Here is a 16,194-nt window from a genome sequence, read left to right on the forward strand (position 1 = left end):
TTCAAACAAGACAAGACACAGCCAGGTTCTCATGTTTATCAAATGTGGCAGTTTTTATATCAAACCAATTGATTTTGAGGTAATGCACAAAGAACAGTCACAATACAAGAATTTATTTCTAAAAACACACTTGAATCTAGATATATAAAATATATAAGAAATGCGTAAAGAAAAAGTATATTACACTGTTCAAGAGCCAGTATATGTTTTAAGTATGTACACAGTTCAAAATAGACTCAATGTGCCCAAAGGTTGCTGTAAAAGAAGACTCTGAAATACATAAAATAGACTTTGAACCTTAATTTACAATATTTTATCTAACAGACACATTTTTTTTATCCTGGTGTTTTAAGGTGTAACTAAGACTGTTTTAATACACTTGCAGGTCCGTGGCAAGGTAAAACATTCTATTTCATTATAAATCATACTCTGAGGCAATGTTTGAAGACTTTTGTGCCTTTTAATCAAACTAATTACAAAAATAGTTCTGTTTTAGGTCAAATGTTTATATTATGAAATAAAGGTCTCATGCCTAAATACAAAGACTATTTTTTTAGACTAGAGGCCATTCAAATTTCAGTTTACATGGTAAAGTAAATCGTCCTTCGAACGTACCAAGAGTATCAAACATTGACAGCGACACCAAAACGTATTATTACCGTTATAAAAATGATGCAGCATAATGTGCTCATCTCCCTGTAAGATCAAAACATGTAAACTTTATATGTCTGCATTAAACTGAACATTGCAGCTTAGAGTATGGTTTGCAAGTCTGTACAGTTCTGGCTGGGCACTACAAAACATGCAGCGTTTCAGCTGCTATACTGATGCTCCATGGGTGCACCCAAAAAAAAAAAGGACTGGGAGGCAGTGCTTGGTGCTCCAGCAACATCCCATCATCTAAGATCAGTTGAGACAGACGGTAGAGGATGCAGAGTAGCAGAGCTGGTTCCTGATCTGATCAGCTGGTGTGCAAGTCTTTCCCAGAACAGGACTACTGTACGTAGATCCTGCTGTTGAGAGTAGCTCAGCCATCGTTATGGCATACAAGTTCACAATCCTCATACTGTTATCACAACAGCTTGTGGTTCAGAAGCTCCCAAACCATTCTTTTTCTGAAGTAGGGCATGTGTTTCTGTGAAGAAAAGAGAGGTCACATAAGACATGTTTATGCCACTATGATGATGATTACCAGATAAATCTGTGTTAGTGATTACCTGTGTAAATGTGATTGGCTTGTCTTTGGTAATGTAATCTGCATATTTGCATGTGAACATTCCACAGTCGCTACCATTCATCTGCTGTGGGATTTCCTGAGAGCAAAGGAGGAATCAAAATGTTATTGGACATTCTACAGTGGAAAATTACTATAATTCACTGTACAAGTTTGACAGGATATTTGATCACCAATAATGATTGACTAATTACCAACTGCTAAGATGTTGCTTTGAAAATTCACTTTCTACTACATTTATCATGAGATGTTTATGACAATGCAATAGTATCATTAATAGATTTTGCACAATATTCATTTGATATTTCAGATGTATCCTTGCTCCAGTGACCTAGCTCACTTGTGTAAAAAGTGTAAAAAAATAAAGGTCACAGTTACAGAAAGCAAAATTGTAAACAGCACAGTTTTATTGAGAAACACATTTCTAAAGCAGGAAAAAAAAAAAAAATACTAGTGGGCCCTACAGGCTGGGCTGCTCCTTAAATACAACCAGCAACTTAAGACTGTTTGTAAAGGTGCATCGTTTTGAAGCTAGAGGGCTCACTGCTTCTCAATACTGGCCACTTTATAGATGTACCAGTGAAACAAAGTAGGCTGTATGCCAACAGATGATTTATAGGCTTTTGCTTTATGTAGTCCTGGAGGGGGGCTTTCCCCTCTTCACAATCCCTATGATTTGTCAAACTAAGTACTAGTTACCAAGAGCCTTTTGGTGCTTTACACAAAACTTGGAGATGGCTTTACAAATAGCTGATGCAATCTACTCCTGTGCATGCTGTATAATTACAAAGGAGGTGCACACAAAATAACTCTAAACTAAAATATAAACAAAACAATATCATGCATATTAAAACTAGTCTACTGGTAATAAGGCTGCAGTGCAGCACAGACCTGGACAGTCTGGCCAAGGATGGAGGCACTGTTTGCTCCAAGAACTACAACCTGGAGCTTTCTGCTGATAATGGAAACCTATCCCAAAATTCCTTCAAAGTATGCAGTTTGATGACACAGCATGACATGGCACAACAATAAAAACAGACTACTTAATGCTCTCCGCCCTCATGTGTTTTGGACTTACATTGCGCTTTTTGCTGTGCAGAGTCCAGCCTGAGGTATCCAGTTCTTTGCCTTTCTTGTCCTTACTTTCCTGTTGCAGGTATTCACTAGGGAAACAAAAATTAATTACTTTAAATACACTTTGATGGCTCATAAAAATCAATTTGCAGGAGTTACATTTAGCTTTCTAAATATAGATCCCATTCAACAAAAAAACATATACTGAAACTTACAACAATATTGTGCATGCTTCATCATTGTTTCCACCCATGGAATCAAAGTACATGATAGCCTTTTTACGGAAATCCACCACCTGAGAAAAAGAGTTACACAATAAAAAAAACTGCAATATAAATCACAAGATTGTTACTTTCAGGTCGCAATTATGATCATTAAGACTTACAGAGAGGCACCAGTGCACCCCCAAGTGGACAGGAACCAGTAGGATGTCTTTAGAAAAGATGTCCATCTTTTTGGTCCAGCGGCGGACAGCAGAGTAGCCACTGCTGCGCAGCTTGGGATAGAAAAAAGTGTTGAACGTGTTGACTGATGGCAGGCTGGGGTCCTTGCTGCGCTCCACCAGCAGGTTCATATAAAAGTTGATCACCTGAGAGATTAAGGAGGGGGAGTTTCAATTCCAAACAAGGACAACGATATGGCTCAGTTGTGCAACAATTATTACATCACAACATTATTTTATTTTTATATTTTGACATATGCAACAAAAGAGTGCGTCCACCTGATGCTAAAATAATGCCTGCTGTTCACTCCCACACAGATTTGACCTCGAGGATAATCATTTTTAATCATTACTTTATTAGCCTAATTCGGTGGGGAGAAAGCTATGCCTCTCCAGCTTCTCCCGTAGCTCTGGGTAGGCTACATGTCCTGCACTGACTTGAGTGTGAGGTAAACTGCTACATCGCGTCTCCCCCATCTGCAGCACTGTTGTCGGCCAGTGCGTCAGCATGCAGACCGTGGCGGAGGACAGTATTAATTAGGTGATAGAGACAAGAAAGTCTCCTATATGATTCCAGGGCTTTGATTATGTTGCTGCCTTGATCTGTTACCCTCACTATTCGGCTGAGGGAGCAGCTAGGGTCGAGTTTTTTTTTAAAACTTTTCTTCATTCGGATCCATCTGCAATCCATTCCGAATAAACAGCGCAGTTTACATGCTTCGTCCTTGTTGCATTATTCATTAAGATCATTCTAAACAGATTTCTGTAGTTCAAACAACTCGGAATTGTAGTTGAGAACGTCAGTTATAACGGCCCATGTATTAAAAAATTGTCGGGTTTAAATCGGGCGCGGGCTCATAATTCCAGTTAATGTGTCGGCCGGGCCAGTCTCGGACGCAACGTGCACAGGCTCGGGTAGGGTCAGGCTTGATTTTTTGGGCCCCATCTAAGCTCTAATGTGTACTCACCTCATCATTGAGCCAGTTGAGGTTGCTGAGTGTCTGCAGGTCTTTGCGTGTAAGGCTGAGACCAAAACCTTCACTTAAAACTTCATGATTACCTCGTCTCAGCCCCCTGTTCACCTCAGCCTCCATTTCCTTAATAGAAAGAGACAGCATACATGTGAAAAAAAGAAAAAAAAAAAGCAGGAAATATTAACATAACTCTTATATTCATTACATTACAATTAGTTCGAAAAATCATACAGCTTGACAGCCTGCAAAAACAAAACAAAAATATCTTATCTTATATCTGGTCTTATTGTTTTGAAATAAAAAAGTGGGGGAAAAACGATTTGCTCTTAACTTAAACAACAGAGCACTTACTGTGAGCTCGAAGGAATTTACAATAGACCAACATGCACAACAAAACACAATTCAGGCAAACATTTAGTCACTCTTTACTTAGTTTCAAGTAACTTTTCATGGCTTTTCTACTTTTTAGAATGGAAAAAATAAGAAGGGAAGCAATACATAATCTTCTAAGTGAGAGCAAGTCTTTTGGTGGGTCATCTAAATAAAGTCTATACATGCTAAACACTGCATGCTCATTAAGACACAATGGCCACACCTCTGTGAGTTCAGGGAATTCTGGTTTCTCTTCCAAGGGCTTTGGTTCTTCTATCACAAGAGTCAAAGGAACCTCTTTCTCCAAAGGAACTCGAACGTGGACCTCCACATCTGGGCTACGGTGCCCCTCTTCAGACAGGCGCTGGGAACCAGTAACAACATGACACAGATTAATGGCATAAGAAGAGGTCAAGAAACACCTGATATGATAAAACTGAATGTGAAAGAGGGCTTCAGCAGTGCACACTCACCTGTCGCAGCAGCTGGGCAGCCAGGGCCTCCTGCTCTTCTATCTGTCTCCGTCTTTCTCTCGCCCGGGAGTCATACATACTAGTCCTACAGTGACAAAAAAATATGCGTTTTTCTCTATTCAAACATAGTATCAGTGAACAACGGATCAATTTTATAATTAAATACAATGGTGTGTACTTACAATTCTTTGATCCATAACTCAGCTTGGAAACATGGCACACTGTAAAGACAGAGAAATGTGTTGTGTATAAAAATAACACTTGAGTTAACTCTAAGCTTTGAGAAGTTAAGTCATTGTTTTCAATCCACTAGGTATCACAGACTTAACATAGCGTGTTCATATAAATTCAATTTAAATTTTGAATTAAAGTAACAGCATCCAACATGACATGTTTACACATCTACGTCTTTGACAATGCTTGTTTAACGTTTAATCATATTACACATTGCATTAATATTAACTACAGTGAAATATAGCTTGTGATCAAACACTGATCACACACAAAATAGCAACACTGAGTGAAAACAGATACTAACCTTGAGTTGTCTTGCTTTTTACCCTTTTGCTCCTTTACAAAATATACCGAATCACCATCATGAGCTGCAAGAAAAGACAAGTTTACAACCTAAGTAGAAATACAGGAGCAAGCAAATATTCAATTCATTAATGATATCCCATTTCACTATGCCTATATCTCTATTAAGTACACACACAAGTGAGTGAGAATCTTACCTGATGACTGCGTGTCCTGAGAGGAGTTATCCTGCAGAGCGGATGGGGATGGGGCTGATGTGAGAGGAGCTGCTCTGCTGGAGCTGAGGACCATGTCCAGAGACCAGGTCTGGATCTCTGGCCTGTTGGAGGCCCCCACTGGGCTGGGGAGGTTGCTAGAGCTCTGGCTAGACATCACCCTGGGGCTGGGGGGGCTGCTGGGCCCCTCTGAAGTTCCTCCTGCTACTGACCCAGTAGGGGAAGAGAACTGTAGCAGTCTGCGGCTGGTGGTCAGGAAGCTGGTGCTGATAAGAAAGTGACAAGAGTAAGCAAGAGAGAGAGCAGGCACTATCTAGATACACTCCAGAACAGTCAAATTGAAAAAAGGAAAGACATGAAAGTATTAAAATGTATTTTTTGTTATATTTACTACCCATATACATGTAGGGAGAGTTTGTGATTGCAGTAAGGATGGCTACTAACTAGTAGTTGAGTATCCCTCAACAACTTCCAGACAATGCAGAGTGAGCAACTGACAAAATCTAGAGTTTTTAATAAAGTACTACTGTTAATCTTATAGGCTTTTGGAGCCCTCCACTGGCCTGTGACTAAATTCTGACAGAACTCCTTTCTCTCTCCCCCCCCCCCCGTTTACCTTTACATTTTATTAACAGTTTAAATATGGCATGGTTCAAGTCTACTGTTTTTGTATTGGATACATACAAATCTCTGTGTGATCTCACGATGGCGTGTGAGCTGCCGTTGTGAAGGAAAGACGACTGACCACCAGAGACCATGGTCAGAAGCTGCCTGTAGACCTCCTTCTCCTCGTCACAAACAGACTGGACAAACACAGAGGAGAACCATTAAATCAACAACAAAAAAAAAACACAACAACTGAAAGGTGAATTACATTTGTCCTGATGTCTGACCTCCTGTGCTGTGCTGCAGGGCCTGGCATTGTGCATGCGCCCTGACGAGGTGCTGTGTGTTGGGCTCTGCACAACTTTGATGGGAAAGGTCTTCTCATACATGCTGGTACAGGAGTTGTTTGCCACCCCACTATACAAACTGCAGACACAAAATGACGGTGCGATAATCAGAACATCATCAACTGACAATAGTTCACACTATATTATGGTACATCAGAAAAAGCATCTATTGAAATGGGAAGAAAACATTTATCCAGGTAAAACCCAAGATGTAAGAAATACCTTGGTGTTCCATATGGTCGGAGGTTTAGGGGCCTGCCTAGCCTTGGAGGGGGGTGCAGTTTAGGGGTGATAGAGGGTGGCAAGTTGACTGAGTGCCCATTTGTTTTAGGCACTTCACGATGTGTAGGACTCATGCACACTTGTCGCCTACAGACTTTTGATCCCATGATGGACTTCTCATTGCGCAACCATTCTAGAGTTAGAAAAAAAACAGTACAATTAACTTCTCTCCAAGACCTCAAAGCCTGCACAAACCTTAGCAACCTTGATGCAAACGCGTATACAATGCTTTAAGTGATAATCTTACCCGATTTGGATGTTTTCCACTCCAAAGTTGTGGAGGGAGCAGCGAATGTCTCATCCATACAGTACCTTTCAACAATCTTAAACCAAACATATATGACATGTTAAAATAAAGGCAAAAAAAAAAGTTTCTCTACACTCAGGCCCCAAACATTATTTCTTACCGGCATCCCAGCCCAGACTGCTGCTGATGTTGAGGGCTGAGGTTCTCCAGGTGGAGGACCAGGGGAGGCAGGCAGTATATTTCTCAAGGCAGGGCTCACATTGTTCCTCATCCATGTAGCCACACTGAAGCTGTGACTCTTAACCCCTTCAGCTGCAACCTTGACTGTGTCAATAAGATCTCCTAGAGAAATTTAAAACAGATAGACAATGTTGTAAGTAGGTAAATCTGACTTAACTATATCGTCACATATAGCTACAACTCACTTCATAACATGTAACAAAGTGAGTGATTAATTACCCATTCGAGATTTCTTTATGATTAAGCCATCTTGGTCGATGTTATGTCCATCTTCCAAACTTAAGGGGGAAAACAGATTGATCATTTACAGTTAATAACAGTCAATCAATTTCGACAATTTGAAGATAACGTTAAACTATTTTCTTCACATTATAACAAACGTTTGAAACACTAGCTAAATGACTAGCGAGGCAAAGAATGGCGGTTCTACAGAAAAGGTAGTTACTGACTCATAAAGTAACTTCAAAGCAAACCGTTTTTTAAACACACGGACTTTTGGTTACACAAGGGAATAATGTTGTTACAGCTCCTAACGTTACCATTCAATTGGTCTTTTCCTCCTCGTCTGACCATCTCCCGATCCCCGGTGTGTATCAGAGTGCTCCGCAGCTGGTACACCATTGCGAAGATTACCAAAGCTGACCCATTCGTAGATTTTATTCAACATGACTCAAAAGTTTTAGAAATAACGCCACTGGTTTAAAGATAAATCGCTATAGCTGCTTTCAGTCTACCTATCAATATATTCAAACCAAATGAAGCTAATGCGCTTCATTCAACCGAGGCAGGTTAGCTGAGGCTATTTTAAAGGCTAACACTTCTTACAATTATCATTTTACTTTCTCACAAAACGAGCTAACCGTTAGCTAGCTAGCTGAGAATAAGCTAGTTGCCTAGCTAGCACGCTGTGCTAACTACCTCGCTAGCTAACGTTGCTAGCAACACGGCTAATTAATGGAAGTATGTATAAATTCCAATAGGAATGCGACAAGTCGCAACCAACGCCTTCGGGAAAACGGTTATCATTTTGAGTCACAACCTAACTTGTTTATATATCCTTAACGTGACTTTAAATTGCATATAAACTCGTTGAAGACTATTATCTCCCGCTTCTTCCTCATTCAAAACCACAACATGGCTGAATAGGACGCTTAACCATCGCACATTGTGATTGGATGACTGGTTGTCGTAAATCCAAGTGTACCCGACATCTACTGGTTGATTGCAGACTGAAGGAGACCATTTAATTACACGTCACAACTGCCTGCAGTTGAGTTGACTTCTCAACACAGTTATCATATGTAGACAGTAGTAAGATTCCACACGCTCGCAGTTATTCAGCGTTAGCCTCTGTTACTTTCATGTTCTCTGTGGATCTGTCGCACGAACACAATTGCGTGTGGGCAAATATCCGATCTTGTCTTCTCTAAATTTTCTAATTATATTTTTAATGAAATGATCCTATGTCAAACACATAGGGAACAAAGTGTGTTCTCATATGTATTTATCATTATTATCATAATGAGGCGTTTGAGTATTTCTTTTCAATCTGTAATTGACTTGACAGACGGCAAAAATGCAAACCATGAAGAAACCCTGTTCAGTATGAAAGCTAAAACCACTTATTATTTTTGTCCAATGAAACTTGTTAAATACAAAACAGAGTGGTATAGCAGCACTATGACGTTTACCTAGCCATGGTCCTTAAATACCACAGAGGAAAATCTGAACACACAGGCACATAAAAAGGCAATTTGGACAAAAACATGTAATTATGATTTACAATTTGATATGCAATTATATTTTCACAAATCAATAGACACCTACTGAGCTAAACATTAAAATGACCACTAGTTTCAGGAAAATACTTCAAAAATGGAACTATGGCTCCAAAATCAACGAAGGAACAAGGAACAAAGAAGTTCATACACATCTGAAATAATAAGAAAATACCAGAGTGCTGGTAAATAACACACCAAGCAATTGCATCATATTTTAATGATGCTGTTAGCAGGTGATTTTTTTTTATCATAGGATAATATTCAGAATATTTAGAAAGACAACTCCTAAACATTGTGATGTTTAGGCTAAAATTATAAAACTTAAATTAAACTCCCCTTTGTCCTATGAAAAGTGGCATATATACAATTTTCCTAAAATAATTTCTTAAATGGAATTTCATGAGTATTACAGACAGGCAAAAATAAATGTAACATGTATTTTATTCCCTAGCCCTCCTTCCCTTCCCCTAAGTGGCTCTGTCACTTGTCAGGCCGCCATTGTAAATAAGAACCTAGTGAAAGGTGAAATAAAACCTAAAAATAAACATAGAGGTGTTAAAGCACATTATTATTTATTAAATCAGAGAACATTTGTGAGTCCATTCATACACATTCACCCTTTAATAAATCAATACAGAAACACAAATGCTTCGTGAAATGCAGGGACAATTCAATATACTGCATCAATATCGTGAAATAAAGGTAGTCCAAGGCCACTTTAGACAACTTATGAATTCATTTCAAGCTTAAACCTCACAATTTTTATATCACATACTTTCTGAAATATATCATTCTGTCATAAAAAAATAAACTTGTCATGTCATGAAAAATAGCATTCAAGCCCCTCCACAAATGCAGGCCTTATCAAAAGTTACAGTAAATCTGTGCATGTATGGCACTCATGTTAATGTTAAATCATTTTATTATTATCATGATTGTGTCACCACTTCAAACCAACTGAATATGTTTCCATATAAATAAAAACCAAGGACTATAATGCCAACAATCAAGAAATGTCCAAACTAAAAGCCTTTCATGAAAAGATTATTATACAGTCTTCATTCAAAATATTTCAGGTTTAAACACACATATTAGAAAAATGACTAATTATAAACAATACAACAAGGTGAATGCAATTAATGATAGCCTTAGAGTTAAATGGAATAAAACCAACACATAGACCATAATGTATATGCTTGAAAAAATAGGAAAAGTCTTTGAAGCTTTTTTTTTTGTCACTAAATCATCACCCACAGCAATATCCCAATGATGGGATGACTACACTTGGCATAGTTAGGGCTTTTTAAGAGCCATGCACAATGTATTATAGATCACATACCTCTTAAAGAGCACTGACATCTATTGTTTGCAGGACATTTGTGATATCTAGGCAGGACATAAAGACAGCCATACAGCTTCAGATGAACACTCACAGTATGCTTTATCTACATTAAATGGAGGAAGATCACTGATTGTTTCTTGTTGGTAAAACTAGTAAGCTAACCCCATAATGTGGTGTGGGTTCACGACATGCTAGAGAAGAGGGAAAGGTTGTGTACATTTTGGATGTGAAAACTGACATACATCTATCTACATGTACACAAGACTCACAAAGTAGTTGTGGCCTTATCTGTATCAGGCAAAAAAATAAAGCTGTTACAATTGGAAACATTGTCATCACAATCACCAAAATTTTAAAATACTCTTATTATTTCTGCCTAAATTCCCATTCCTTGTCTGTAAGTAAGATAGGTGGGGCGATGGTTTACTCTTGTTTAGTTCCAAAGATTTGGAGGAAGAAGGAGAAGATGTAGATAATATCTAGGTAGAGGTTGAGAGTGGCGAAGACATACTCTTCTGGACTCATTGTATAGCGCTTATTCCCCATGAGTAGCTGGGTATCAAATGCCAAAAACTGCAACAGAAAATAAAACAGCAAGTAAGACATATTTTTGTCTGTTTCCGATTTTGATAGTGTACAAAATATGATCATGTCTTTAAGTAATGGCTTGACAGTGTCTGTACTCTTACCATGGTAAACAGTATGGCTCCCAGGACAGCGTAGGTGGCATCCAACCAGGGTACCTAAATGGCAAAAATGTCTTGATTAGATGCGATGTTGGTGTTTAGATCACCACATGAAAGGTCCATTATGTAACATCTGAATGCATATATATATATATATATATATATTCAGAGTTGAGTCATTAGTCTCATATCAAATATTTGTCAGACTTTAAATTTACATTTGTATTTAATGAAACTTTATCCTGGTTGTCTGAAAACCCTCCAAAATTCCAGCCTTACATGACACACATCTGATGTGACTGCTTGATTTGGATAGTCGGACTTACATATTGGAAGGGGAGGACGAGTGCCAGCACCAGTCCAGAGACGAACATGACCATGCAGAAGACAAAGAGCACGCCTTGGTATGATGTCACATCAAACTGCATGGAGAAAGCCCGTGAAATCAAACCTATGTTTATCCAGCGTGAAAAGCTGACACACATGAATGATTTTCACTCGTAATCATGCATACAGTATATCAGATAATAAATGAAGTACTTAAATAAAGTACAGTAAAGGAAAAAGTGTTTTTGTCACCTTAGTTTGGAAGCTGAAGACTGTGACCAGGAGACAGACTGCTACTGTGATGCCCAGACACATCACCACTGACTTTGTGTTATAGAAGCTATTAAAACAAGAAACATGCAAACAAAACGTCCTGAAAATGTTTCAGAAATATAAAACAGAATACATAACACAGTTTTATACAGGCCTACATCACTGGCTCCACACACAACCTCACATACTGTAAAGAAAATACATTGCTGTCTAATTATCTGGATGTAAAAGCCATCATGCTAGCTGAGGAGAGAGACTTTCTGCTTTAAAGTAACACATGACAATCATAAAACTGTGAGAAAACATGAAAGAGTACCTGGACAACATCCCTGTCATGTATGAGAGTGAGAGGGTCTGTAACAGGACATATGATAGTCACGTGAAAATGCAAGCATTTGTTAAATCTCTTTGGACAAGTCATGACTGGAGAACATTAACTTTTATAAAATAGATCAATTAATTAGTTTTAGATCATGTTAGCTGTCAACTTACAATCATTTGGGAAGTGAAAGTTACACATTGACAAATATTGTTAATCTATGAATATACTGTTTGCTACACTGCTAATAAATAACAAAGTTCAGTCTACACATGAACATGTTTATTAAAAACAAATATCTGCCTTGTACTTACAAAGATGCCAAGCAGAATCAGATTCCATGGAAACTGTCTCCTGTAGGAGTGAGAAACAGATTGGAGATTTAACAATGTAGATGATTTACTGTTTTTTTTTTTTTTATAATAATGTACATTTATTTTTTTAAACTTTTTACTTACCTTGGTGCAGAGCAGCAAGATAGGGTGAGATATGTGACAAAGAACACAGCGCTGTTAAACAACAGAAATATTGTTAGATATTTTGTTAGCTAGAAGTGACATAAACCCAAAAATGTACGGAGTAACTGTGTATTACAAACTGACAAATCCTGTCACTTACTAAGACGCCCAGTACCAGCCTGGGTTGGATTGAATATAATCCTTCACTGGGTCACTAAAAGAGATATAGTCTTAAGTAAGTACACTACCCAGTGAATTTGATCAGAATTACTTTTAAAGGATTCGTCTAATACTCACCAGAATGTGAAAAGAGACACAATAGCGAGAGTGACCAAAAGCTGGATCATCAAGATAGTGTACACCTAAATGAAAGCAAGTTATGAAAACATATTGCATAATTGTACATGTACTGGTATGTGCTGTAAAGTCTGGCCTTTAAAGTTTAATAATGTTCATTTGAGGTAAATGATCAGTGATACACAGCATTTACAACACAGCTAATACTGTGATCAATGTGATGATAAAGCTTTTGATACCTTACGGATGAAGACCCTCCTGATGTTGCGATCATCCCAGGTGAACTCTGTGAGCATCTCAACATCACTGTAGCAAGGAGCACTGGTGCCTAGAGACCATGTTTATTTTGTGGTTAAGATGTACAATGCATAAAAGTCAATATATACTCCTGGATTCCCATCACTCCCACACCATCACAAAACATGAAACACATTACCAAATGCATTTGCCAAAGACAATGAAACTATGATTAAATATTGGAGGATAAGGTGTTGTCATACCCTCGGTGGCTTCCTGATAGCTGGGAGGAGCTGGTGGCACTAAGGCTTCTCCACTGAAGGAGCCATTGGTGGCCTTGTTTGCAAGTGAAAGCTGATACAGCACAAAAGATGAACATGTTTTATCTTTTAGTTTATAGTCTGTTACACATTCTAAGTGAGATTAAAAAACAATATTTCACAGAAAAAAAAACTTAAAATGCAAGATAAAATGTTTCAGATACAACCAGTGTTGCATATGCTTAAGTAGCCTACTGTTCCCCCGAGTGTCAGTGAAGCTAACTAGTTAACTAGTGGGATATACAAACGTAACACATAGATACTCTCTCCCTGAAAATATTAACATTAACATTTATGGTGCAAAGAATCATAATGTAATCCATAGGCTACTATTCAGGATGATTACAAGAGAGTCATATTGCAGGAGTTTCTCCATCTTAGAAAATGAAAAAAAGTAGCCTAGTAAGATAAATGGTCATGATCAGTTGAAATGTTAAGGGTTTTCATGGCTTTGACCTTCACTCGCATTACATCACCACCCACCAGTGAGAGCGTTTATTAGTCTGGTGTGGAGCAGTGCATTCTGGTAGTTGAAGGTTTTCTACCTGCAAAAATGAATGCCACATTCCCTTTTCTCTGTTTTCTCTGATCATGTAGCAACAATTTAAAAAGTATTTGCATCTTTCTACTGCATAGAGAGACCTGTTTTATGAGAAGGCCATCTTCCCAGCAATGAAATACTTCTTTAAGGATTCAAACATAGCCTATCTTAAATTTAATTTTGACTAGGTATAGGAGAAATAAAGTTGTTATCTTAAAAATACATACATTACAATATACACAATATATATACAATACATTATTACTATTACATTATGGATATCAGGGATGGTTTTCATTTTGGATATCTGAAATAAAAATTATGACTAGTGAAAATTGGATCCTAGTAAGAATTCTATTGCAGAAATGCAATTGTGGATATCTGAAATTATAAGCCAATACACATGGAAAGAGTGATGCCATTTTTCCTAGGAAGAATGTCAATGTGGATATCGGAAATGTTCTTTTTGATTAGGAAGAAATGAATTAGGCTACAGATATCTGCAATAGCCTATAGGCCTATCCAGTCTAGCTATAATTGTTAAAACGACTTGCCATGTGCCTCTCTCATGTAGACTATAAGCATACTTTCGGGTCACAGAGTATCGGGTTCTCTAGCGGCTACATAACAGGTGTTCTGTCGTTATGTGCATTATGGCATTATTTGACAGGTTTGGTATGTCGAAATAGCCTACTAGGCTACCCCTGAAAAAAAGAAAAAATCTAGGCCTATTATCAAAATATTATCCCCTCATTTTTAAAGTAGGCCTAAAGATGTCATATAGTGATAGGAATAAGATACTCAAAAACATAAGGTAGGCCTAGCATTAGGGTTGCCACCCGTCCCTTAGCTAAAATACGGAATCGCCCCGTATTTCAAAATAAAATAGTGCATCCCGTTCCCGTAGAAGCCAAGTCCGTATGAAATCAACGTTATTTCGACATGACAGCATAATCGTCAGAACATCGATGTTTAAAAAACCCAGGTCTAAAACCACCACCAGGTTTAAAACAACTTAACACTGTTGTTATTTACAGAAATCTTAAACACTATTCATCTGGATGACAAATGATGAGAGACACACACTGGAACTACGAGGACACAGTAGCGTTGTACGAGATCTAGGCTACAGAAAGAAATGTGTTGTCATGGTGACGCAACATGGTAAAACAGCCTGTGACGCATTTTATTCACATTAACTCAGATAACACTCAGCTGCTTCGAACATCACAATAGGCTATATTTAGACTATACAATACAAATGAAAATTACAACAGGATTAAGATGTCATTAATAGGTCACTCTAAGACAGCTTTTGTTTTGCGAATATAAATACTATAGGCTGCTGCAGGATACACAACCACAATTCCACTAGCTACGTTCTAGTTATCATTCAATAAAATGAATAAAATGAATACAAATACAAATGTGGTTGTATTCACAACTGAATATCCTGCCTTGTCATTACGCATTTCACAATAGTGGGACTTAAGGGATGTACAGGACACGCATATCAACTGACTGTTAGGTAATACTCTAGACCCCATTCATAAAATTCAAATACACATAATTAATTGTCGCAATTAAAGGTAGAAAAATGACATTAAAGCAAACTCATACCTTGCCCTTTGTCATGATGCCTGTCTGTCGTCCTGCAGTATGTTGTCTTGTTCTGTATCCCAAACAGTCAATAGGGCTGTGGTGTCTCCTTCTTGATAGTGTAGATCTTGCAGAGTCTAGCTAAAGGAACTCAGATAGTGCTCTTCTTGCCTTCTCAGACTGGACACTGTGACGATTTAGTGATGTAATCCCAAAACAACGCAGTTAAGACTCGTGCAGATACCCCTCCCTCACCCACAGAGGGATGTTCTAGCAGCATCCAGGTGAAGCTGCACCATAGAGAAAAGCTGGGACTGTACCACAGCAGCAGGAAAAATGGGGAGGATGGATGCCTGCATGGTGCGTTATGAGGAAAAAGTCCAGAGAAATCCGGAAACATGGTCTGCAGCAAAAATTAGGAGAGGGAGATTTACAACTTGGCTCAATGCTAGATTACATTTTTTGTGAATTTAAATAGGCCTCTTGCATTTGAATTTTTCAATAAAAGGTGAACTATTTACAGTTGCAACTTTCAAATACATTTTCATTATTAATGCTATATTTTTTTTATGATTGTTACATAATGGGACTTAAATACTAATAACTTTAGTTAATTTTGAATTAAATAAAAAATAAGTACAAAATAATGAAAATACAATTACAAAATACAATCTACGCAGGCAGAATTTTTAGGAATACATTTTCCCTTGGAAAAAATGAGGTAAATTAAAATATATGATATTGCACCATTTGGATTATTTGGAAAGCCCAACTGATGCTACTGAATAAATATTATAAATCATCAATAGGCCACAAAATAGAAATTCTGGTTATATCAAACAAATAAATATTCATTATGTACAACATGTACACGTTTATTTAAAGGTGTAAAGAGCACACAGATGTTAAGACAATACAAAGAACATATCTTGTAGATGGTGCAGAAAAGCATTTAAAGTAAAAATGACCAA

The 16,194-nt window shown here is 37.8% G+C and overlaps 2 protein-coding genes across 2 annotated transcripts; both read right to left on the reverse strand.

Moving 5' to 3' along the window:
- Nucleotides 1-22: 22 nt before the first annotated feature.
- senp1 (SUMO specific peptidase 1) lies at nucleotides 23-8,202 on the reverse strand. The gene is made up of 18 exons (XM_078255022.1): nucleotides 7,583-8,202; nucleotides 7,263-7,321; nucleotides 6,964-7,145; nucleotides 6,804-6,879; nucleotides 6,497-6,689; nucleotides 6,215-6,353; nucleotides 6,006-6,124; nucleotides 5,304-5,587; nucleotides 5,108-5,171; nucleotides 4,752-4,790; nucleotides 4,570-4,654; nucleotides 4,320-4,460; nucleotides 3,719-3,847; nucleotides 2,694-2,897; nucleotides 2,524-2,603; nucleotides 2,313-2,397; nucleotides 1,218-1,313; nucleotides 23-1,135 (listed from the first exon to the last, which is right to left on the reverse strand). The coding sequence occupies exons 1-18, from the start codon at nucleotides 7,708-7,710 to the stop codon at nucleotides 1,073-1,075; spliced, it is 2,166 nt and encodes a 721-aa protein (XP_078111148.1). The 5' UTR covers nucleotides 7,711-8,202; the 3' UTR covers nucleotides 23-1,072.
- Nucleotides 8,203-9,446: 1,244 nt separating this feature from the next.
- LOC144520905 (protein lifeguard 2-like) lies at nucleotides 9,447-15,626 on the reverse strand. Its single transcript, XM_078255023.1, has 12 exons — nucleotides 15,245-15,626; nucleotides 13,027-13,117; nucleotides 12,766-12,854; nucleotides 12,527-12,591; nucleotides 12,390-12,443; nucleotides 12,230-12,280; nucleotides 12,086-12,125; nucleotides 11,769-11,806; nucleotides 11,432-11,519; nucleotides 11,179-11,274; nucleotides 10,856-10,909; nucleotides 9,447-10,739 (listed from the first exon to the last, which is right to left on the reverse strand). The coding sequence occupies exons 1-12, from the start codon at nucleotides 15,257-15,259 to the stop codon at nucleotides 10,590-10,592; spliced, it is 831 nt and encodes a 276-aa protein (XP_078111149.1). The 5' UTR covers nucleotides 15,260-15,626; the 3' UTR covers nucleotides 9,447-10,589.
- Nucleotides 15,627-16,194: the final 568 nt, after the last annotated feature.

The sequence above is a fragment of the Sander vitreus genome, chromosome 7 (genome assembly GCF_031162955.1).
Source record: "Sander vitreus isolate 19-12246 chromosome 7, sanVit1, whole genome shotgun sequence".
In the NCBI taxonomy this organism is placed as follows: domain Eukaryota; kingdom Metazoa; phylum Chordata; class Actinopteri; order Perciformes; family Percidae; genus Sander; species Sander vitreus.